General features: G+C 41.9%; 1 protein-coding gene across 1 annotated transcript in view; it reads right to left on the bottom strand.

Moving 5' to 3' along the window:
- NTRK2 (neurotrophic receptor tyrosine kinase 2) overlaps positions 1-24940 on the bottom strand; it is a 379554-nt gene that overhangs the window by 81076 nt on the left and 273538 nt on the right. The window contains exons 16-17 of the mRNA XM_061200555.1: positions 14199-14329; positions 1075-1247 (exon numbers count right to left, since the gene is read on the bottom strand). Coding sequence (XP_061056538.1) covers positions 1075-1247; positions 14199-14329 — 304 coding nt within the window. The remainder of the gene's footprint in view (positions 1-1074; positions 1248-14198; positions 14330-24940) is intronic.

Below are 24940 nucleotides of genomic sequence, written 5' to 3'. Positions count from 1 at the left end.
CAACTCCAGCTGAACATGCTGCCCGGATCATTACTATCTCCTCGAGAGACGCTGCACTGCGATCCCTTTTACTTCGCACGTTTTCCTCACTGTTTCAAAGCAGCGCCGCCCACCCGCGCACCCCACCCCCGGTTATGCACATTCTAAACCGTCTCTCACTTGCTCTATCCCGCGGCCACTCGCAGGCCCCCGCACCCATCACCCCAAGGAAGGGACTTCCTGAGAACCCACGGCTGAACTAAAACCCAATTAGGCCAATGCTAGAAATCCAAGTTACAATGCTATTTAACAACCCAACGACTCCCTTTTATTCTCAACATTTTCCCTTTCCTCGCTTTGCTGCCTTCCAGTTTTCCCCGCTGGTCACAAAACCCCTCATGTCGAAGCTGACCATCTTTTTCTGACCTCCGGGACTCAATAAGGGCCCCAATCCTCAGTCTTCAATGGTCCTGTCCAATGTCGTTTTACCTCCTTTCTCCTAGATGTTTTGCTCTTTCGATTCTGTTCTTTTCACTCGATCCTCTGACCGACTGACTTCCTGGTTCTTCTTTCCGTCCTCAGAGTAAAGTCCAAATGCTCACCTTTCCAGCCGTGACTCCGCCTACCCCCTTTTCTACCTCCCCTTGCCCTGGTTTCTTGTGTTGTCTGGCATCTCCAGACTCTCCACTCTCACCAGACTAGACCTTTCCCTGTGACACCTGGGTGCCTGAACTCTTGCTGTTTCCTTCGCCCGAATAACATTCTTCCCTTATCCACCTGGCAAACTCCTACAGAGCCTAAGGCCCGTCTCAAATGCACATGCCACGTACCATTTAATGAACCAACGCTCAATAAGCACAGGTGAAATGGAGTGGAATCATTAGTATCACATTATATAGAGTTTGTTGATTCAGGAAAAGGAGCAATGCAGTGGCCTCAGGTTCTTTCTCTGTAGTAGGCATTGATGTTGTCACCAGCACAGGCTGTTCCAGAGAAAGGTCCAAGGGCCCCTTGGTCCTTCCCAGGAAGCCCCCTGTCCTCACCCCCAGGCTGTCTGAAGCCCACCTCCCACATGGCCCCCGGTGCCCCCCATACCTGAGGAACTTGTTGAGGTCCCCGTGCTTCATGTACTCAAAGACCATGATGAGAGGGTCACCCTCCACGCAGACGCCATAGAACTTGACGATGTGTTCATGCTGGAGGTTGGTCAGCAGCTCGGCCTCGCGGTGGAAGTCCTTGCGTGCATTGTCGCTGGCATCCTTCAGCGTCTGGGGACCAGGGGGAGAGGGGAGAAAACCAACACAGCTTAGACTGAGGGTGTGAGAGGGAAGCTGCGTTGAGAGGAATTCCTTTAGGGGGCTTTGAGGTTCCTGGATGGGAAGGGCATTCATCTCATGTATCACACAAAAGATTGAAAAACTAGCCTAATTCCCGAGGAAATAATGTTTGTATGAATAACTGAGGAAAAGTTCCTTCTGGGTACGCAAAGGTTTAGTTTATGAAGGATTTACATAGATGTTCTTTCATTAAGTGACAGACGTGAACTTTTTACAAGATACTGAATATAGTTCCCTGTGCTATACAGTAGGTCCTTGTTTATCTGTTTTATATATAGTAGTGTGTATCTGTATCTGTTAAACCCAAGTTCCCAATTTATCCATCCCCCACCTCCTTTCCCGTTTGGTAACCATAAGTTTGTTTTCTATGTCTGTGAGTCTATTTCTGTTTTGTAAATAAGTTCATTTGTATCATTTTTTAGATTCCACAAATATTTGTCTTTCTGTGTCTGACTTCACTTAGTATGATAATCTCTAGGTCCGTCCATATTTCTGCAAATGGCATTATTTCATCTTTTTAAAGGGCTGAGTAATATTCCATTGTATATACGTACCACATCTTCTTTACCCATTCATCTGTCAATGGACAGTTACGTTGTTTCCACGTCTTGGTTACTGTAAATAGTGCTGCTGTGAACACTGGGGTGCATGTGTCTTTTAGAATTAGAGTTTTCTTCTTTTCCAGATATATGCCTAGGAGTGGGATTGCAGGATCATGTGGTAATTCTATTTTTAGTTTTTTAAGGAACCTCCATACTGTTCTCCATGGTGGCTGTACCAGTTTACATTCCCACCAACAATGTGAAGTGTTCCCTTTTCTCCACGTCCTCTCCAGCATTTATTATTTGTAGACTTTTTGATGATGGCCATTCTGACCGGTGCAAGCTGCAGACATTAACTTTTTATCACCTTCATCCTTTTTAACCCTGGTCCCAATTACTACCTCGGACATCTCTCCCATTTGGGGGCTGGTTGTACTTTCTAGGCTGCTCTGCACACCTCGCCTCTGCTCATATAACTTTTGTAAAGCTTTATATTATGGAAATATTCAGTAGAGAGAAGATCATAATGACCCCTCATGTACCCATCTTCCAGCTTCAACAATGATCACTTTGCCAGTCTTTACTATGTAAGCTCTCCAAAAAGCCTTCCCCAACTTGTGCCCACACACACTGCTGGCTCAGGAAATATCCTTGCCAGTGAGCTCAAGAAGGCCAGTCACGCTGCCACAAAGACAATGTCCAGGAGCATGGCAGCTGGCCTCTGGTGCCTCTAGTTCTCTGCTCACCCATCATGGTGTCACAGCAGGGCACAGCTGGCATCTGTTGGTGCCACGCACACATGCTGAGCTCCTGTCCTGTGTCAGTCACTGACCAGAGCTGTGGTGGCATCAAGAAGACAATGACCCAAACAGGGGCCTCAGACATTCATGAGCAAATAGGGTGATAAATCACAATGATAATTCAAGCTCCAAACACAATGCCTGAATGAACTGGCTCCCCTGCATCCCTGTACAGCTTGATCTCTTGACATGCCTGTCTTGAAACTTATGCTTCCACCTTATGAAATGTCTGCAGCTGCCCAAATGACACGGGCCATGCCCCCCTGCCCCTGCCCGTGTTCATCCCTCTGCCTGGGATGCTGACTCGGCCAGGGTCACTGGTGTTGGAGGTTGAATAATGCCCCGCCCCAAAGGTATCCGCATCCTAATCCCTGTAACTTATGAATATGTTACCTTACATGGCAAAAGGGACTTTTTTATAAATTTATTTATTTATTTATTTTTTGGCTGTGTTGGGTCTTTGTTGCTGCACGAGGGCTTTCTCCAGTTGTGGAGAGTGGGGGCTACTCTTCGTTGCAGTGCGTGGGCTTCTCACTGCGGTGGCTTCTCTTGTTGTGGAGCATGGGCTCTAGGCACACAGGCTTCAGTAGTTGTGGCTCAAGGGCTCTAGAGCGCAGGATCAGTAGTTGTGGCGCACGGGCTTAATTGCTCCTCGGCATGTGGGATCTTCCTGGACGAGGGCTCGAACCCGCGTCCCCTGCATTGGCAGGCAGATTCTTAACCACTGCACCACCAGGGAGCAAAAGGGGCTTTGCAGATATGATTAAGGATCTTGATGTGGGGAAATGAGCCTGGATTATTCGAGTGGGCCCCAGTGTCATCATAAACAAGGGTCCTTATAAGAGACCGGCAGGAGGGGCAAGAGAGAGAAGCTATTAGGATAGAAGCAGAGGTCAGAGAGGAGAGAAGATGCTGTGCTGCTGGCTTTGAAGAAGGAAGAAGAGGCCATGAGCCAAGGAATGTGGGCAGCTCTAAAAGCTAGAAAAGGCAAGAAAACAAATTCTACCCTAGACCCTCCAGAAGGAGCCAGGACATCTTGACTTTAACTAAGTAAACTGATTTCAGACTTCTGCCTCCAGAACTGTGAGAGAAATAATTTGCATTGTTTAGGCCACTGAGTTTGTAGTAGTTTGTTACAGCAGCCATAAGAACTAATACACCTGGCTAACACCTAGCAGTCCTCCAAGACTGGGCTTGGCCATCACCTTTCTGAGAAACGTTCGCTGACCCCCTCATCATTGTCACATCCCCGCGGCCTGGCCTCCCAGGCTAGGTTGGATGACCCTTCTAGGTACACCTCGTACCCACCTCTATCATATTGCCAGCCACAGTACATTCTCACTGCATGTTTATTTGCTTATCTCTGGTGTATATGGTGAGCTTCTTGACCCAGGGACTGTGCCTTCCACCTCTGCACTGCTGGCATTGGGCATGGCGCCAAGCACATGGCAGGTATTCAAGATTTATTTGTGCAATGAGCCAGGGTTTAAACCTGGACCTTTTGATGCAAAGCTAGAACTCCTCCCCTTTGGGTACCATAGTGTGAGGATCTGCCTTTGACTGAAAGGAAAACACAGACTTTGACTCTGCTCTGGACCTCTCTGAACTCTGGTTTTCTCTTCTGTAGGGTGAGGGTAACAATATCATCTACTTCACAGGGTCCCTGGGAGGATTGGATGAGATAGACTAAGTTGAGATGCCTCCCAGGCTCCCTGGTACAGACAGATATTTGGGAGATTTGAATTTGAAACTCCAACCAAGTTGCATTCAATTTGCTCATGCTAGGATCCAAGAAGGCCAAAAGGTGCATGGATAAGGCAGGGGGCCAGCCCAAGGCATGAAAGTGCCCCTGAGTCTGCCACTGGTTCCCTCCTGAAATCCTGTGAAGCCTGCAGAGTTTTCTCAGAGATCCAGTCTTTTTATGCAGGGGCTTCTCTGAGTCGCTGAGATAGCTTATTTCTATGGCCTTGGTCCATCTTTAACAGTGTGTTGGAGAAGGCAAATGAAACTTTCAGGTCATTATCACAAAGCATGAACAAATTCTGCATGTAAATTTTCTTCTCAAGTTTCAGCTATGTAGTGTTGACTCAAGAATGCTAAATTTGGTGTGTGTGTGTGTATGTCTGTGTGTCTGTGTGTGTGTGTTAGAGAAAGAGGTGGGGGGATGTCAGACAGTGCGGTAGAGTGGGAAAGAAGTTAGGATTTTCACTGGGGAGGCACCAAACTGAAAGACTTAACAAGCATTTCATATTTCCATTTCCTCAAAGCAAAATCTTATGGGAAGAGACTCCACTCTTAGTGCAATGTTAAAAACTGTGCTTCAGTAACATTTTTGAATTTAAGAGAGGAGATTTCACTATTCATGGGACAAATGCATTTCACAAACCTGGCCTCATCCTATGTGCCCATCCATTTTTACATGTCAAGTTCTTTTTCTAAATTATAATCCAATTCTATTTTAAGAGATTCAGAAAATATGGCGGTAACGAGTTGGGCAAAATCATCTTCTGAATTTGGCACTCGAAGGACAGAATTTTTCTAAGGGTGGAACCATAGCCAGACAGCAATCAGAAGCTGGAAAAATCCTGCTATCAACCCTATTTATAGAATTCATCTCTGTTTTAGCACCATGGCTGATTGTGTCCCTTGGCAATGGACATGAGGCAGCAGCTTCCCTCACTGACAACTCCCTCCACTGAAGTTTCATTTTGACAGGCATATTTGCCCCATCACTGAGCATTGCTATTTTCTTATTCCTAGTGTCTGCTTTGTAGCTTCATTTCTTCTTATTCCTGGTGAATTTCCTGACACTCTAAAGATGCCATCCTTTCTGAAGACATTCTCAAGGGAGAGGTCTTATCCTGAGCTGCAGCGAGTTGCTGCCTGGAGTACACATTGAGTCAGAGTTGGAAGAGTGGATTAGCATGACATAAAGTCAAGCACAGAACTGAGAAACTAGTGAAAGTAAAATAGAAGTAAGAAAATAAAAACAAAAGGAAGCTTAACATTCGTCTGAAATGCTTCCACAGAATATTAAGGCTAATGGGAAGCCGGTAGGGGAGGCAAGAACACTTATTTGAAATCATTGGTGTGATTGGATGTTGTGAGCCATGACAAATGATTGTGCATTTCGAAGTATAGGTGGTTTAGGAGGCACAAGGTAACACAAAGATTGTGTCCTTTTTAAAATACTGATGTCATATTCTCCCATACTTTTTAGAGAGCATAGAAACAGAGTTAAGGTGAAAGAGAAAAAAAAGAAGAGATTATTATGGCAAAACCTCACAATGCCCAATGCACACCACTGTGCTTAAAGCAGAGAGGGAAATGAGTAAACCCTCCTACGAGGCAACCAAGATGGATAAGAATGTTTGTCAACATGCCTAAGCTCTTCTGGGTCAAGATCTGTTGCTAATGGAGACTGTTTACTCTTCTGATATCTTCTAGACATGCACTGTCCAATATGGTAGCCAATAGCCACATGTGGTTAGTGATCATCTGAAATACGGTCCAAATTGAGATGTGTGTAAAATACAGATTTCAGATTCTGAAAACTTGGTATGCATGAAATACCTCATTAATATTTTTACATTAATAGTATATTGAAATGATGATATTTTAGATAGGTTGAATTAAATAAAACACATCAATACAATGAGTTTCATCTGTTTCTTTTTACTTTTTAACGTGTAGACTAGGAAATTTTAAAACAGAAATATGGCTTGCTTTTGTGGTCCACGTTATACTTCTATTGGACAGACCTGTTCTATAAAAGTCACCTTAGTAAGCTATTAATGGGTCAACCTACTTCTTGGGAATGTTGGAAAACAATGATAAACTGAAATAGAGTTAAGGCAGACACCCTCCTTATAAGGTCCTTACAGGCAATGATTATTCAAGTATTTAGGGTAAGCCATAGTCACGAGGCTATGTGATTCTTCTAACTTACAGGGTCCTCTGTAAAGAAAAGTAGAGGAAGCTTCTAACCAATGCTTACAAAAGTGAACTTTTGAGGAGTATATTGTAATAAATTCAGAGATAGAAAGAGCTTGATAGAAATAAAATCTTAGAAACTAGGAAGAATGTAGTAGCTGTCTCCCCAACATTCCTACAAATGTAAAAGCTAATTAGATGACTGTATAAAAACAGTAATGATCACACACACACTCAGATAGTGCTCGCTGTACTAGAAACCAACACTCTGTGTAACTTTGCAGTTACATATGATTGACTGCAAAGGCCAGTCAATCATATGTAACTGGCCTTTGCAAGGACTTTAATTATATACCAAGTGCCAGAGTCAAATACAAGATTCATAGCCAGGGTGTTGACTGCTGCTATGTTTATTTTCACAATGGTGCTCTCATGGTTCCAAATCTAACAAGCCAACCATCCAATGGGAAACATGAGGTTAATTTCTAATTCGTATACTTTAAAATACTTGCAATAATTTGGGGGATAAAATTGATGGTTTGTGCATGTATATTACATCAAGTTGCATATTACAAATGTTAAATCTTTGAAAGATGGGAAACTAATTCATAGCAACTGTCACATTAGAGAAATATTGACTCAAAAGAGTGAATCGGAAGTTGGCCTCCAACATGCACAACTGCAAGATATTTACAGGCTTTAAATATGCTAGCATACAATTGACTGAGACAATTCCACTAGATAGAAAGGAGCTGGTAGATCACAGTAGACCATGACTCGATTATGAGTTCTGCTGTCATGTTAACTAAAAAGCAGCCCATCTATCACAATGCACATGTTCTAGAGATACAGGGGAGTGAAATGAATACTCCAGCTATTTTGGTATCAGATGAGACCTCATTAGAGTGAAATGCACTGCTTGTTTTCAGCATTTCTGAAAAGATGTGGATAAATTGGAGAAAAGCCAGAAAAAAAGGGTTAACAGGACAAATTAACAAGACAAAAAACAGATCTCCCATCAAAGGTTAAAAGTTGAAGTTACTGGGAAAGGGACATTGATGGAGAAACTTAATAATGGGGGCCCGCCGTGACAAGTACAAAAGGGATTCTGACACGGAAAGTGTTACTGTCCATCCTACAGCACATGTGGGTGTGCACGTACACACACACACACGCAAGCACATGCACTCATACATGCGCCAGGGAAGAATGCACTTCCACTAAAGGACATAGAAATCTATTAAGCAATGCCCGGACCATAAAGATGATTAAGCCTTTTAACAAGCCACTGTTAAAAGTTCTACCATTTCTGTTCCCAGAAACTTGTAAAGATGGAATTGATAGTACTTTCTGCAACATTATATTCTGTTAAGGAATACAAACAATTTTTTTAGGGCAACACTGACAAATGTTCTCTTAAATACGCTAACCTTGTCATCATCAATTTCTATTTTGTGGGAACAGGGATTTCACACACCAATTTAAATGGAGAAATGGAGGGGGGCACGGGAGGAGGAAGGAATGGTTGAGAGACTTCACAGTTAATCAAGATGTGAGGACTGATGTGACAACTATCAGTAGAAAATAAAAAGAAGGAAGGAAAGGAAGGAAGGGAGGGAGGGAGGGAGGGGGGAAGGAAGGAAGGAAGGAAGGAAGGAAGGAAGGAAGGAGGGAAGGAAGGAGAGGAGAAAGAAAATAGCCATCTGTCTTAAAACTAAACTTGCCTGGGGAAAGCACTTGAATCGATGAACTCTTGACGCTCTTTCTCATTTACAAATTGCTTCCCTGTTCCAGACTGAAGGATAAGCTGTCTTTTTCGAGTTCTTCTACTGCCCTTACACATATTCTGAGACAACTGGCTCTAGTTGCTTCTGGCCCATAAGTGGCCTCGCCTGTGTCACATGACCACCTTGGATGCTTGGACTGCAGGCAGGTGCCTGGCAGGAACACTGACTGGAGTAACTGGATGCATGGCATTTCCTTCTTAAGGAACCTGAAGGTGAGTAATAGAGACCGTGGGAGCAGCAGTGGGCAGGAGGCAGCAGCCCAGTGCTAGGGAACAGTGGAGGGGAGAGACAGCTGCGCCACACCAGCAGGGAAGCCTGGAGGAGAGCCCTAGTGCCTCCTGCGAGGATAACAAAGGGACCGTCCTAAGGGCCAGCTCAGATCCTGGTGAGCTTCTGGATCCCAGCTGCTTCATTCACAGTGAGGCCCAGTGGTCCTGCAGGTCCTATTTGAGTCATTCATCTTTCAGTTTTTCCTGTCAGATCTCTTTCCCCTGTCTTTTTGTTTAGCATCTCTAATATTCTTTCAGAGAACCAATGCCTCCTTACATTTGGTCCATGGGTGTGGGTAGAGCTGACCTCATCTTCCATTTGCAAGGATATGCATGTGACCCAGGCCTAGATAATCAGAACATTCTATTCCCTTGGCTGGAGGGCCTGGTGAAACAACTCAAGACAAGCCAATACGAGTTGGCCCTTCGACTTTTGCATAATTGTTGGGAAAGAAGAGCTCTCTTTTGGGTTGCTAGGATGGCCGCATCTAAGCCCAGAGCCACTGCTGCTGAGTCTTTAGCATAGTGTGGGGAGAACCTGCCAGAGAATACAGTCAGCAGAGAAGAAAGCAGAGCCAGGAGATGGAGAGAGAGAGAGAGAAAGAATTGCTGATGCCCTGGATCTTTCAGTGCCTGAAGCTAGAGCACCAGCAGCAAGGTCTTCCAGTAGCTGGGCAAATACATTCCCTTTTCTGCTTAAACCAGCTTGAGTTGGGTTTTCAATGAATATTATATTGCTCTTATTATCAAAGCCAATTAAGGTATTTTGCTTGTATCCTCCTGAGGCCAAAGCACTCATCCGGAATCATTTTCCTTATTTCCACCTATTCTCTTGAATTACATTTCTACCCAGGAAAACATGAAAATCTCTCTCGTCATTATACACAAATAAGCACAACTACACACTCCTTTGTATTACTTGATAAGTGGTATTATGTTGAATTTCCTCAGTTTGGTTTATTAGGGCACGTGTAGAATTCAGTAAGTGAAAACGTGGTGCTCAGTGGGCATGGGGCTGGTGAGGAGGTCGGAGTTTTAGTCCTAGGTCTGACATTAAGTGATCTCGTTCAAGCTATGTAATTTTGGATAGGTCATTTATCTTCTCTGGACCTCGTTGGCAAAATGTATGAGTTAAGCTAAAGAATTTCAATAATAGCTCTATATATCTGCACAGTGATTCAATCATTTCTAAAATGATTACTCATTAGATTATATCATATATATATATATCTCATGAAATTATTTCTTACCTAGAAATGCTAACTGCCAATTATTTACTTTTTCAAAATGCTATTATTTCAATAGCCCATCCATCCGTCCATTCAACAAGCATTTATTGCCTGCTACTACATATTAGGCAATGTGCTAAAAGGCATGGTTCCTACCCTCAAAAATATGCCACTCTAATGGAGAAGATAGATACTCATGTCATTGATTAAATATACCCACGAATACACATATAATTAACAACCTTGACATATGCTGTAAAGGACAAGTACAGATGCCTTAATACATGGAACTGGGAGTTCTGACCTAGACAGGGGAGCAGCAAGGGGAAGTCTCCTTGAAGGAGCAACTCTAGCTGAGAGCTGATGGGTGAGTGGGAGCTGTGTGGCCCCGAGGCTGCGCTGGGGCCCTCCAGGCACGGGCATAGCCACAGCGTGTTGGATACTACTTTGGGCTGGCTCATGGTAACGTGCCACAGGGTGTATCAGTCAACTCTGCCAAAACGCTTGCATCATTTCCTCTGTTGTTGACAAGCGAATATTCAGAAACATGAAAAACAAAAAGCCTTCATTAGATGCTAAAGAAAGTGCCTGCTGAACTCAGATGTCACCATTTTGCATCTCGCCAAGTCTTCCGGTGCAGAATCTCTGACTCTTTAACTTACACCTTGAGGAAGGCACTCAAATTCTCTGGGTCTTGGATTTGCCATTTATAAAACATGGGGCTTGGATTATAGATTATAGATATGATTCCAAAGGCCTCTCTTGTGTTCAGCATTTTCTGTTTCTAGAAGTACACCTGAGTTAGTGGAGAGGGGGAAGAGAGGCCATGAATCCTACAAAGCCCACTTGTGGCTATATTTAAAAAATGAAAATTAGCACACATTCACAGCACAAGGAAAGGTTGTAGGAATTGTAGCTATTGAAATGCAGGTTGGATGGAGCCAAAATTAGTTAATGCATCCACAGCTAATGCAGGGAAATGGTGATGCAGTGTTTCCTTGGCAATTGAGTTACTTAAAGGTAAAGGAACTCATTTTGATCAAAGACCGGTTTCTCTGCTTCTCATTCTCTCTGTGGGTTCTTCAGTTGTCATTCAGTGGAAAGGGACAAATCCACTTCACTAAAAAACAAAGGTCATCCCAAAAATCAAGAAAAGGGCAATCCGGCTGGATCCAAACAAGCAGATACTCTAATGGGAGAGGCCTGTTCAGCCTCCCATGCGCCCTTGAGGGGCTTGCACATGCCTTAGGATCGCTCCCACTTTAAACTGGCTTCTGTGGATCCCTCAAACCTTAAGTCATTTGGGGCAAGTGATGCCAGAATTTACAGGAACCTGATGTCTGTCAGTCTGAATGCAAAACCTTGGATTTCAAACCAGTCAGTTCCTTCTAGAGAAGGAAAAAGGACAATAGCTGCTATTTCTTAGCATGCATAATCAATGCTGCAGGGGTTGCTAGGCAACAGGCAGGAAGACAGTCAAACATCCCTGGGTGCCTCCAATGGAGGAGGAGCAGCCCTGGCAGCCATTCCTCAGAGGTGAAGGGCTATGCAGGCCCTGGAGGCCACGTTCAGTTTGTCTCAGTCCTTCAAAAAAAAAATCCCTTTATTGTGGTCAGGATGGAAACATAGACATTTTCCTCCCAGGCTTATTAGATAGTGTTTGAATACACTTTCAATTGGCCCACACGCCTAAAAATGAGCAGATCAGGCTGGCGAGAGGCAGCTCTATGAAAGGTTCATGTGTTTTTCTGACCCAATTCATCCCGGAGCCCGTGAAAGATCGGACTTGTTTCTTGCATGGCTGTAGCCTCTGGATCCCAGAAAGTTAAAATGGGCCTCCTCTCTGAAGCTTGAAATCATTCTGGCCAATGTAAGCAAAGCCTCTGATTTCAACAAAAGTTCACATTCAAGGTCATCGAGATGAGATTTCTTAGCTGTGCGACCTTGAAGTTGAAATGAATTTTTAAGCTGTAGATATTTTGTTCTCTCTACTTGAGATAAAGGGACAAATTTGCTTGGTTTTGTTTTTGTTTTGTTTTTCAGCAGTGTTGATTAAAGAGCAAATGCTCATCGCAGTCGTTAATTTATAAACATTTATTTGGCAAAGCCAGGAGGTTTATGGGGACTAGGGCTTGGGTCGGAGTCAGGGGTGGGATTAGGGCTATGACTGAGATTTAAACCAGAAAGAAGCCTCACCGGCAGTAGTGATGGGAAGCATGCTGTGGGCAGAACAACTGGCTACACATTGCTGACGCTGGCTGATCCTTCATCATTACGAGCCCAAGCCCTGAAATCCTCTTTTAGCACTAGTTTGGAAGGAAATGTAACGTCTGAGTTGAGGGCGCCGAGGAGTTAGTCTCCTTAAGGACACTGCAAGAAGTACACCAGACCAGGAGCGGAATTAGGAGTGATACGGAAATGAAAGGCAATACCCACTGAGAAATTCTGTGAGTCTATCTCTTTATCAGGCTGAGGTCTTTCAGCTATTCCTACACTGTCCTCTAGGTTTCCCTAATCTCCCAGGATTTTCTCACATTCAAAGATTTCACCTTGTGACCCCATGAAGTGAATTTCTGAAGGCCTGACTTAGCTCCCTGGATGGCCTCCAAATATCAGTGGGAAACATGGCCCCAGGGCCTTCAGTCTCCCTGCCTATGACACATGCTAGACTAGGCTTATATGTTCCCTAAGTGTCTTCCAGCTCTAACCTTGCATCAGGCTATGAATCTACAAAAACAGAGGCACCTTTTGGTCCCATTTTTCCAAAGGGAGGAAAAAAGATAGCAGCAGAAGAAAGCAAAGACTGCAGATATAACACTGCCAAATGTTCTGAACATTTTGTGCTTTAAAAAATAACAAACGTTTTGAGTAAATGAAAGAAAAGAGGAAGGAATTGCAGCAGCAGGAATTAAACATCCTCAGCGTCCCCTCAGGATTCTCACTTTACACCACTCACGCCACTTAACGTCGCATCTCTCTAGCATCTCCCTTCCCCTCTTCTCTCCTCTGTCTCACTCCCCTCCTCCATTTACCTATCTTAGAGATGATGTTTATTTGATAGATATTACATTGCTCATCCCTAGAAAGGTCTGTCCTTTATTTACCCCAAAGTGCAGCTTTTTAGGAGCCCTTGCTGAGAGTCTAAGAGTATCCGTGCCACTCGGCTTAGTTACTTTTGATGACAAGGAAAGCAAATACACAGCGTTTCATCCAGATGAACTTTAACAGAAACTGTGTTTAGTCTGCAGGTTGGGGAAGTTCAAGAATCATTTTATTTCTCTCCTCTGTTACCCATTACACATATATTGAAGTATTTTAAGGCTAAGTACAACAGTAATGGAATACATGTCTCATTTTTGAAAAGTTTTCCTGGTTATAATGAGTAAATAAATGCCATTTGTACAAATATTCTGTGTTTGGCCAAACAAACAAACAAATAAAAACCCAAACTCAATCATGTTAGGCCAAGAAGTTACATTTTATTACATTAGCCACGTCCGTATTCATTCGGCATTTAATTCATTTTATAAACATATGTCTTTTTTAAGTGTTTTACATATATTATACCTTGGTGAGTTTTTTTCTTTGTAATTTTGACAATGCATGTGTAAAAGATATGCTGAAGTCTTTTGTGCTATTTATGTTGATTCTTGTGATTTAGAGAGCTCAGTGGAAATTTTAGCCCTTTCAATAATGTTTATCTTATTGAAGAACAGGTCTCCTTTTTTGAGTTTATGAAGAAATGGCTATGATGAAGGACTTTCAGACTTCTGTATTTCAGTAAAGTCTTGTGTCTCCCAGGGAGGTGGGATCTACCAGAGATGTCACCCATCCCAGATGGAATCATGCCTAGGGCCTTGGAGACATTTGGGAGGGACAAAGTAAGTATAACAGAAGTTCTCAGCAGAACTGAGGCTGAGAGGGGAAGTGAAGGCCACAGTCTCCCTTCCAGAAACTTCTAACAGGAGACAAACTCCCACTGAGCTTGGACAAGCACCGAGCAACCTGAGGAGACAGCGGAGTCTCCAAGACTTGGCCGGTTGGATTCTGTTTGACCCCACTGACCTCTATCCAGAATTTAGCTAACGTTGACTGGGAAGAGTAGCTCAGAGCTATTCACAGCCTGTGAGCAGAACCTCTGACACTTGGATGTGCCCCAAATACCCTTCCCACTGTCCATTCCTTTAAAGGAATTTGAACACATCCACCATAGCAGATGTAATCTGCTCCTGAATTGGCCACTACAATAACATAAAATAAAGCATCACCTCCACACCTGAGTGCGACCACGGATAATGAGACGTTCTGGAGTGTTCGCTTACCTTCACTGCCACCAAGATCTTGTCCTGCTCAGGACAGAGGTTATAGCATTCAGCTAGGAAAACTTTTCCAAAGGCTCCTTCGCCTAGCTCCCTTTTCAGAACAATGTTATGTCGCTTGATGTGCTGAACAACTGTAAAACAAAGACAGAATGGACATTGGAATAGAGGCATGTGGAGCTGCAGGCAGAGGATGGGGAGTCAGTGGCTGCATCCTGAGCTTGCAGGCCCCCGGTTCTCTCCTCCGCACATGGATAACCAGACGGGAAGCTCAGTGTCTATCCGCGAGGTCCACCCCAAACGGTTGGAAGGTGGCGGCGTTGGCTTGCTCTCCGGAGTGGAATTATTGTTTCTGATAGAACTAAAGGAACCACCTAGCCGTTGGCTGAAGAATGTCATTAATGAGCTTTACAGACGAGGAAAGGGGAGAACTGAGAAGGGAATGGATAGTAATGGCAGGCCTCTCACAAGCCAGATGTTTTGCATGTATTTGTCAGTTATGTGTCTAGTGGGAAAGGCAGAGAGCTAGCCAGGAAGCCTTAAGTCTTTGTTAAGCCCCCTCAGACTCCTGAGGGAGTGAGGCTCAGAGGATACAAAGGGAAAATGCAAGATCTGTGCATTGCTGATTAAGGCTGTGTCCTCATCTCACTTTTCTCCTCCTGCTGAGGTAGGCTCCATGGTTGAGCCTTAGTGACTCCTTTTGTTTAGACCAGAAATGTCTAGAAAAGGCTGGCTTCCTTAGCTTCTTTCTAAGATTGTGTCCTAGTCTTGGCTCTCCAAAGCTAAGAGGAGACAAGAATAGAAGCATCTGGGGAAGAGAGAACATTCCTCCCTCTCGTTCAGAGCAGAGCTGGCCCATGTCACTCATCCATGCGCCTTACTGGGAAAAGAGGCAGGAGGTGGTCCAGGGTCCTTTAGAGCCCAGTAGTGCAAGGTGGGAGGGGAGTGAGTGATTCTCAGGACAGAGCCAGTGGAGAAGCCCAAAAAGAGACTGTGCAGAGGACAGAGCTGCAGTGTGAGCTTGGGCCTCTTCACCCAGCACATCAAGTGTTGGATCCCTTAGACCAGGGTTTCCACCAGGTCAATGGCACCATGCTTTTCTGGACAACTCTTCCCTGAACGGCCGAGTTTAAAAGGACTCTGACTCCCTCTAGAGCTTGGAATGTGCAGCCGACAATATTCTCTCATTTGACTCTCACCATACTGGGAAGCATTCTTTCTTACATTTTACACTTGGAGAAACTAAGTCTGCGAGAATTTCAACGATGCATAGCATGGGAATGGAGGAGTTGGCATTTGAACTCAGATCTGTCTGAATCCAGAGTCCGTGATTTTTCTTTGACACCACAAAGTTCCTTTCCAATTGTAAATTGTGTTAAGCATAAGCATAACAAGAGAAATAGAAATATATAATAGACTAAAAAGTAAAAATAGTCTTCCAGCTTCCTCTCTGCTTAGTTCACTCTTCAAAGGCCAGTTCAAACTCTCAAAAGTTCAAAAGTTCAAAAGGAAATACAAAGCATATCTCTGTAGTTTTAATAATAATAAAGTGAATACCCATGAACCCACCATTCCATTGTAAGAAACAGAATATCACTAGTACTTTTAAAGCGCTAGTGTTCTTTCTTGATTGTACCCACTTCCCACTCACCTCCCAGGGGTAACCACTATCCTGTATTTTGTGTTAATCATTTGCCTTATTGGTTTGCTACCAATGACATATCCCAAACCAGAGATTGTTGGGCTTTGCCAGTTTTGAACTTATATAAATGGAATCATACTACAAGCATCCTTCCATGTCTTACATCTGTCACTCAACAATGTCCATGAGATTGAATTACATTGTGTGTGTAGTAGTAATTCTTTTGCTTTTACTACTTTATAATATTCTATGGAAGGACTGTAACACCATTTATTTATCCATTCTATGTTGATGGATATGTTATACAGTTTCTTTTTAGATGCAGCTTGATATAAAATGCAACTGGTGATTAAGGTTATGCTTTAATAGGATTTTTCCCCTTATAATTCATGTGGTTTGGAGCTATGGCTGCTTCCATAGGCCTTTGGGAACTCAGGATGATAAAAATCAAAAGGTCTTTTATGAGCAACATTATTAATGAATCTAAGAATGTATATTAATGTCTCATGCTCCAGTAGCAATGCCTGAATTTAAGAGGGGAGAAATGTGTTCATTAGGAAGAGTGCCTATATGAAGAGACGAATGTAATTCTTGCAGAGAATTAGCTGCCCTATTTAAATCTAATATTTAACTCCATGGTTGTCACATGTTCATTGGGAATTAAATTGCCACTTGATTTACTTTACACTCCAACCAGATCAAGGCAAGTATTTAACTCTTTTTCTTTTTTTGCATTTGATTTATACTTTTCCTCCCTCCCTTCCTTCCTCCTTTCTTTCCTTCCTCCCTCCCTCCCTCTCTCTCTTTCTTTCTTTCTCTCTCTTTCTTCCTTCCTTCCTTCCTTTCTCTTTCTTTTTCTTTCTTTCTTTCTTTCTTTCTTTCTTTCTTTCTTTCTTTCTTTCTTTCTTTCTTTCTTTCTTTCTTTCTTTCTTTCTTTCTTTCTTTCTTTCTTTCTTTCTTTCTTTCTCTCTCTCTCTCTCTCTCTCTCTCTCTCTTTCTTTCTTTCTTTCTTTCTTTTTCTTCCTTCCTTCCTTTCTTTCTTTCTTTCCCAGCAGTAAAAAAACGTTGGTGGCAAATAAGTTCATAAAGCTATGGATAAAGCCACAACTTGATCATCTTCAAAGCTAAAATTGATGAGACCAGTTTTCCCATGTTGACCTTGAAGGCAGTAAATGTATCTTTTCTTTAAGAAATGGGCTATTTTGCATTAATTTGTTTTGCTATGTTTGAGACATAATAGATTACAAGAATGCTGGCCTTTTGCCAATGTACTCCCTCTAAATAGAATGAACTTCTCTTTTCTAAGACTGGAAGCCACCAAAGGGCACAGGTAACAATTTTGTGTTTGTATTTGCATTCCTGCCAGGGTCTCACAGCTGGTGCTATCCAAACATTTGTTGAAAAATGTGCCGAATGATAATAAAAACAGTAGACAAATACTGTTTAGTTACATTATTTCAGTTAACTGACAATAACCCTACTGAGTATGTAGGCAATGAAGCAGCCCAATTCTCCAAGATGTCAGGAGTAGGGAGAACAACTAGTCTGAAGCTATTACATCCTTGAGCTAAGAATTTCTTCCCATTCTCTTCCAGGAGAGCATCGGGACTTATCCCAACCTGCCTCATTGCCTGCTTCCCTCAATCAAGGGAAGTCCCCGGTACCCTCTCAGGGCCTCCCTCTTTATCCAGCCTCAAACCCCAAATAGCTCATAAGTGCCCAAGGCTGAGCCAATGCTAATGGTCCCTCTGGGCTCGCTCCCCTGTCATCCATAAGCTCCCTGTATCCTCAATCTCTCTTTAAACTTCCCTTTACCTCCTCTACTCAAATAAAACCTTGGCTATGTCTGAGGAAACTCATGCCTTCCCCCTGCAGCCCTCTCGAATGAAAGCCATCCCCACTCCTCACTCCCAGGTACTTCAAGGCCTGTGTGCCTGATGTCTGATCATTACCCACCCCACTCCTGCTAGATCCCCAGCCAGCTGAAAGCATCTATCTTAGGGAGCCATCAGCCTGACCATGTCTGCCCCCTCACTCTGACATCTTAGCTACTCCTCTTACCCACTGAGCTCCTGGCTCAAGCTTTCCCTCTCTATCCTCCCGATGCCATCATTCTCAGGGCCTGAGGCACAGAGGGCTGAAGTAGCTTGCCCAAGCTATACAAACACTCGGCTGCCATTTGTCTTGTGTCTTTCAATAGTGCGGCTGAGAGGCGAGGCATTGGGAAGTTTGGTTTGGCTGTTTGCATGACATTTAGCTGACTTTTTCTGGGAGCAAGACTTCCTTTTTTTAAATTTTATTTTATTATTATTATTTTGGGGGGCGGTGGGCTCACCATGTGGCCTGCAGGATCTTAGTTCCTTGACCAGGGATCAAACCTGTGCCCCACTGCAGTGGAAGTGTGGAAGTGTGGAGTCCTAACCACTGGACCACTAGGGAAGTCCCAAGACTTTCTTAATGAAGGAAGCAATGCACTGGTTCCCATTCTAGACAGTCTCACTGTGGACAAGCACTTTGAATAACACTGCCTTAAAGGGTCCTGGGAATCTTGGGTTCATTTTATACAAAATATCCTCAGTGAAGTGAGTCTAAAGATTCCATGATAAATAAGCTATCAGGTAAGCATGTTAAAATTTTTACACGCTTCATTTCTCTGAGGTCAGTCAATTCTCTGCTTTTAACTTTGGAGACTCCAGTAAAAAGACCTCAAACCCAACATGAATAACTAATAAAAAAATAAATGAAAGCCCAGACTCTACCATAAATGGCTCCTTAGTTTCGGAGGAAAACTCAAAACAATAATTGATTTTTTTTAAAAAAGTTTAAAAAAAAAAGTGTCTCTTTGAAATTCACCTTGCCAAAAAAAAAAAAAGGAGTATCTTGAAGAGGTGTAGGTGGTGTAGGAGCTATACCAACAAACTCATGTGGTCTGCAGACTGATCTATGTACGTTCATATAGTCAAAACAAAGGGTGTGATTAGATTATTGTGCAAATAAATCTACTCTGTGGAATTGGGGAGAAATTGATGACCAGCAATAATAATCGTGATGAGGGGCTAAAAACTGTCTGGATGTCTTTATCACTAATGGAATTTTCCAGAGTGGAAATTTGGTGCCCTTGGTCATTTTCTTCCTAAGTACCAGAACTGAGTAGATTTCTGGTTTTGTATTAGTATCACATTACAGCCACTGAAAAATGCATTTTGTCACAAAGTAGCTTCAGTAGTTTATGGAGATGCTTGCAGTTTCAGATGGTTTAAATCAAATTCCTGGTATCAATATCTCCCAGAAGTAAATATTCTATATTTACACACAGGCTATAGTATCAACCCATGTCTATATTCATTATTACTAAATCTAAAACTAACAAAACAAATAAATAAATACAACGCTACCCACTTAAGGTTGAAATCGGAAATATATCCTCCCATTTCCTCAGTAATGGGGTTTCATAGAGATCCTTGGCCTCCTGGACGCATCCTGCTCAGCACCTGGACATTTGAGACATTTATTGAGTCTCTAATATATGTCAAGTACTAAGTGACCTGCAGTTAAAGGAAAGATATTTTAAAGTTGTGAGTAGGATGGTAAAAAGTAATATACCCCAGAAGATAATGTTCTGTATTAGGAGCAATCTTTCTGTTGCCCTACAGACCTAAATGTAGGGCCTGCCTCAATAGTTCCAACGCAAAGGACCAGATGCTATGATGGGAACAGAAGCGAAAGATCATTGAGGCTGACTCCCTCATGTTTGACAGTCAGCCAGTGAGTCTCAGAGAGGTGAAGTAACTTCCCCAGGACCACATAGCTAGAAGGAGACCAAGCTAGAACTCAGATCCCCTGACTCTCAGAAGAATGACCTTGTAACAGAAACCCCTATTTGAGACTGCAGGCAGTGAGCATTCCCTGACAGTAAAGTGATAAAAGGTATTTCATTTAGTTAATTGTCTCTTCAACTAGAAATACTTGAAACATTGACGTTTATCATCTGAAATGGATCAAGTATCTCATAATGAAGAATTTCATTAGAAAATGGCCAATAAACATAAAATATGAGTGCAAAAAGTGGGATGTCAAAACTATGAAAAATGCTTGAACTTGATTTTAAATGCAATTAACAAAAATTATTTACTAAATATCTTAATGTCTATTTCATAGGGAGCATATTGAAACAGGTTAAATCATCCACCTTGTAAAAGTAAATTTGTATGAAAGACAGGAACTATGTTTTTTGATTTCATCTATATTTTTATTAAGATATAAATTGGGACTAAATTGAAAATAAATGCAATTAAGACCAGAGATATAAACCACACCAGGACAAGACAAAGACAAATATTCATAAATAATATTAATGATGAAATAAAACGTAATAATACTGAGCCGTTCTTAAGCACTTTTCAGCAAAAAATCTCAATGTGCATTACCATTGATTAATTTTTATATCCTTCTGAATGAGGTCAATAGTCACATTTATTTTACATATGACACCTCAATGAATTGACTACCTTGTGAGCAATCCACTTATCCTTTTCCAAGTGCAATTTCCAATGAAATGAGGAAGTACGGAGGGAAGAGAGGAGACCTAACATGTGCTGATTGCTATTATGGGCCTGAAAATGTGCTGAGAGGTTTACAAGCAATATCAATCTTCATAGCTATCCAGTAGGGTATCAACACTCCACCTTTCCTTGGCCTTCTTACAACAGACAAAGTGTAAGAGAAAGTGAGCTTGACTTTGCCCACCTAGGGAGTCATGGGTCTACTTTTATCAACTTAGTTCAACAAACCTTTATTAAACATCTACTGTAGCCTGGGCATTTTTCTGTGGCCTAGTAAAAAGGATGCACAAAATAATCCCTGTTCTCAAGGAACTCACAACATAAAAGGACAGAAAAACACATGCTTATACCTATCATAACTTTTACTTGTACCTCTGCTTCATTCACAAAAGATTCAGGTACTTTATGTGATCATGCAAGAGAAAGCAAAAACTTAAACAAGAACTGAAATCAGAGAAAATGGAAAAGAAGGCTAAAACAAGATGTTAAGTAGAAATGCAAACATGCAGATTCTAAGGTTCCTCATGCTTATTAAAATTAAGTCATAAATTGATTCTGAGTTTCCTGGCAGCAGAAGCCAGGACGAAATGCAATCATTTATAAAATTTTGACTACCCATAAGTAAGGACACAGAAATGTCTTATGGTAAGTAAGATTCTTCACAGCATTTAGTTTTGAAAGGAATTTATGGAATGGATTTTACACAGGAGATAAATGTCCTTAACAATGTCTGTAAAGTAAATAGTGAGTTTCCTAAGAATATTTCTCATGGCAGAGCTCAATGAGAAATAAACGTATGATGCAAAAGCCACCCTCAGTCAAATATGCACAGCGCTTATCATCGTAATGGCATAAAAATCAATATTTATGGGTTTACTCAAGAATGCTTTGGGCACTCTCTCTTGTGAGAGCACTGGAATCACAACTAACTGCTGTACAATCATGGACAGGAAGACACTGGAACTCACCAAAAAAGATACCCACATCCAAAGACAAAGGATAAGGCACAATGAGGCAGTAGGAGGGGCACAATCACAATAAAATCAAATCCCATAACTACTGGGTGGGTGACTCACAAAGTGGAGAACACTTATACCACAGAAGTCCACCCACTGGAGTGAAGGTTCTGAGCCCCACGTCAGGCTTCCCAAACTGGGGGTCCGGCAACGGGAGGAGGAATTCCTAGAGAATCAGACTTTGAAGGCTAGCGGGATTTGATTGCAGGACTTCGACAGGACTGGGGGAAACAGAGACTCCACTCTTGGAGGGCACACACAAAGTAGTGTGTGCGTTGGGACCCAGGGGAAGGAGCAGTGACCCCATAGGAGACTGAACCAGACCTACCTGCTAGTGCTGGAGGGTCTCCTGCAGAGTTGTGGGGTGGCTGTGTCTCACCGTGAGGACAAGGACACTGGCAGCAGAAGTTCTGGGAAGTACTCCTTGGCGTGAGCCCTCCCAGAGTCCGCCATTAGCCCCACCAAAGAGCCCACATAGGCTCCAGTGTTGGGTCGCCTCAGGCCAAACAACCAACAGGGAGGAAACCCAGTCCCACCCATCAGCAGACAAGCAGATTAAAGTTTTACTGAGCTCTGCCCTCCAGAGCAACAGCCAGCTCTACCCACCACTAGTCCCTCCCATCAGGAAACTTGCACAAGCCTCTTAGATAGCCTCATCCACCAGAGGGCAGACAGCAGAAGCAAGAAGAACTACAATCTTGTAGCCTGTGGAACAAAAACCACATTCACAGAAAGATAGACAAGATGAAAAGGCAGAGGGATATGTACCAGATGAAGGACCAAGATAAAACACCAGAAAAACAACTAAGTGAGTGGAGATAGGCAACCTTCCAGAAAAAGAATTCAGAATAATGATAGTGAAGATGATCCAGGACCTCAGAAAAAGAATGGAGGCAAAGATTGAGAAGATGCAAGAAATGTTTAACAAAGACCTAGAAGAATTAAAGAATAAACACCTAGAAGAATTAAAGAACAAACAAACAGAGATGAACAATACAATAACTCAAATGAAAAATGCACTAGAAGGAATCAATAGCAGAATAACTGAGGCAGAAGAATGGATAAGTGACCTGGAAAACAGAATAGTGGAATTCACTTCCACAGAACAGAATACAGAAAAAAAGAATGAAAAGAAATGAAGGCAGCCTAAGAGACCTCTGGGACAACATTAAATGCAACAACATTTGTATTATAGGCGTCCCAGAAGGAGAAGAGAGAGAAAGGACCCAAGAAAATATTTGAAGAGATTATAGTCGAAAACTTCCCTAACATGGGAAAGGAAATAGCCACCCAAGTCCAGGAAGCACAGAGAGTCCGAGGCAGGATAAACCCAAGGAGAAACATGCCAAGACACATAGTAATCAAATTGACAAAAATTAAAGACAAAGAAAAATTATTGAAAGCAGCAAGGGAAAAATGACAAATAACATACAAGGGAACTCCCATAAGGTTAAGAGCTGATTTCTCAGCAGAAACTCTACAAGCCAGAAGGGAGTGGCAGGATATACTTAAAGTGATGAAAGGGAAGAACCTACAACAAAGATTACTCTACCCGGCAAGGATATCATTTAGATTTGATGGAGAAATCAAAAGCTTCACAGACAAGCAAAAGCTAAGAGAATTCAGCACCACCAAACCAGCTCTACAACAAATGGTAAAGGAACTTCTCTAAGTGGGAAACACAAGAGAAGAAAAGGACCTACAAAAACAAAACCATAACAATAAAGAAAATGGTAATAGGAACATATATATCGATAATTACCTTAAATATGAGTGGATTAAATGCTCCAACGAAAAGACACAGGCTCACTGAATGGATACAAAAACAAGACCCATATATATGCCGTCTACAAGAGACCCACTTCAGACCTAGGGACACATACAGATTGAGGGTGAGGGGATGGAGAAAGATATTCCATGCAAATGGATATCAAACAAAAGCTGGAGTAGCAATACTCATATCAGATAAAATAGAATTTAAAATAAAGAATGTTACAGGAGACAAGGAAGGACACTACATAATGATCAAGGGATCAATCCAAGAAGAAGATATAAAAATTATAAATATATATGCACCCAACATAGGAACAACTCAATACATAAGGCAACTGCTAACAGCTATAAAAGAGAGGAAATCAACAGTAACAAAATAATAGTGGGGGACTTTAACACCTCACTTACATCAAAGGAAAGATCATCCAAACAGAAAATTAATAAGGAAACACAAGCTTTAAATGACACAATAGACCGGATAGATTTAATTGATGTTTATAGGACATTCCATCCAAAAACAGCAGATTACGCTTTCTTCTCAAGTGCACATGGAACATTCTCTAGGATAGATCACATCTTGGGTCACAAATCAAGCCTCAGTAATTTAAGAAAATTGAAATCATATCAAGCATCTTTTCTGACCACAACGCAATGAGATTAGAAATAAATTACAGGGAAAAAACTGTAAAAAGCACAAACACATGGAGGCTAAACAATACATTACTAAATAACCAAGAGATCACTGGAGAAATCAAAGAGGAAATCAAAAATTACCTACAGACAAATGACAATGAAAACACGATGATCCAAAACCTATGGGATGCAGCAAAAGCAGTTCTAAGAGGGAAGTTTATAGCAATACAAGCCTACCTCAAGAAACAAGAAAAATCTCGAATAAACAATCTAAACTTACACCCAAAGGAACTAGAGAAAGAAGAACAAGCAAAACCCAAAGTTAGTAGAAGGAAAGAAATCATAAAGATCACAGCAGAAATAAATGAAAAAGAAACAAAGAAAAGAATAGCAAAGATCAATAAAACTAAAAGATGGTTCTTTGAGAAGATAAACAAAATTGATAAAACTTTAGCCAGACTCATCAAGAAAAAGAGGGAAAGGACTCAAATCAATAAAATTAGAAATGAAAAAGTAGAAGTTACAAGAGACACTGCAGAAATACAAAGCATCCTAAGAGACTACTACAAGCAACTCTATGCCAATAAAATGGACAACCTGGAAGAAATGGACAAATTCTGAGAAAGGTATAACCTTCCAAGACTGAACCAGGAGGAAATAGAAAATATGAACAGACCAATCACAAGTAATGAAACTGAAACAGTGATTAAACATCCTCCAACAAACAAAAGTCCAGGACCAGATGGCTTCAAGGGAATTCTATCAAACATTTAGAGAAGAGCCAACACCCATCCTTCTCAAACTCTTCCAAGAAATTGCAGAGGAAGGAACACTCCTAAACTCATTCTATGAGGTCACCATCACCCTGATACAAAAACCAGACAAAGATACTACAAAAAAAGAAAATTACAGACCAATATCACTGATGAATATAGATGCAAAATCCTCAACAAAATACTAACAATCAGAATCTAACAACATAGTAAAAGGATCATACACCATGATCAAGTGGGATTTATCCCAGGGATGCAAGGATTCTTCAATATACGCAAATCAATCAATGTGATACACCATATTAACAAATTGAAGAATAAAAACCATATGAGCATCTCAATAGAT

Source organism: Eubalaena glacialis, chromosome 9 (assembly GCF_028564815.1).
Source record: "Eubalaena glacialis isolate mEubGla1 chromosome 9, mEubGla1.1.hap2.+ XY, whole genome shotgun sequence".
Taxonomy (NCBI): Eukaryota; Metazoa; Chordata; class Mammalia; order Artiodactyla; family Balaenidae; genus Eubalaena; species Eubalaena glacialis.
The sequence above is the reverse complement of the archived record's forward strand: the minus strand, read 5'-3'. Positions and strand labels throughout refer to the sequence as shown.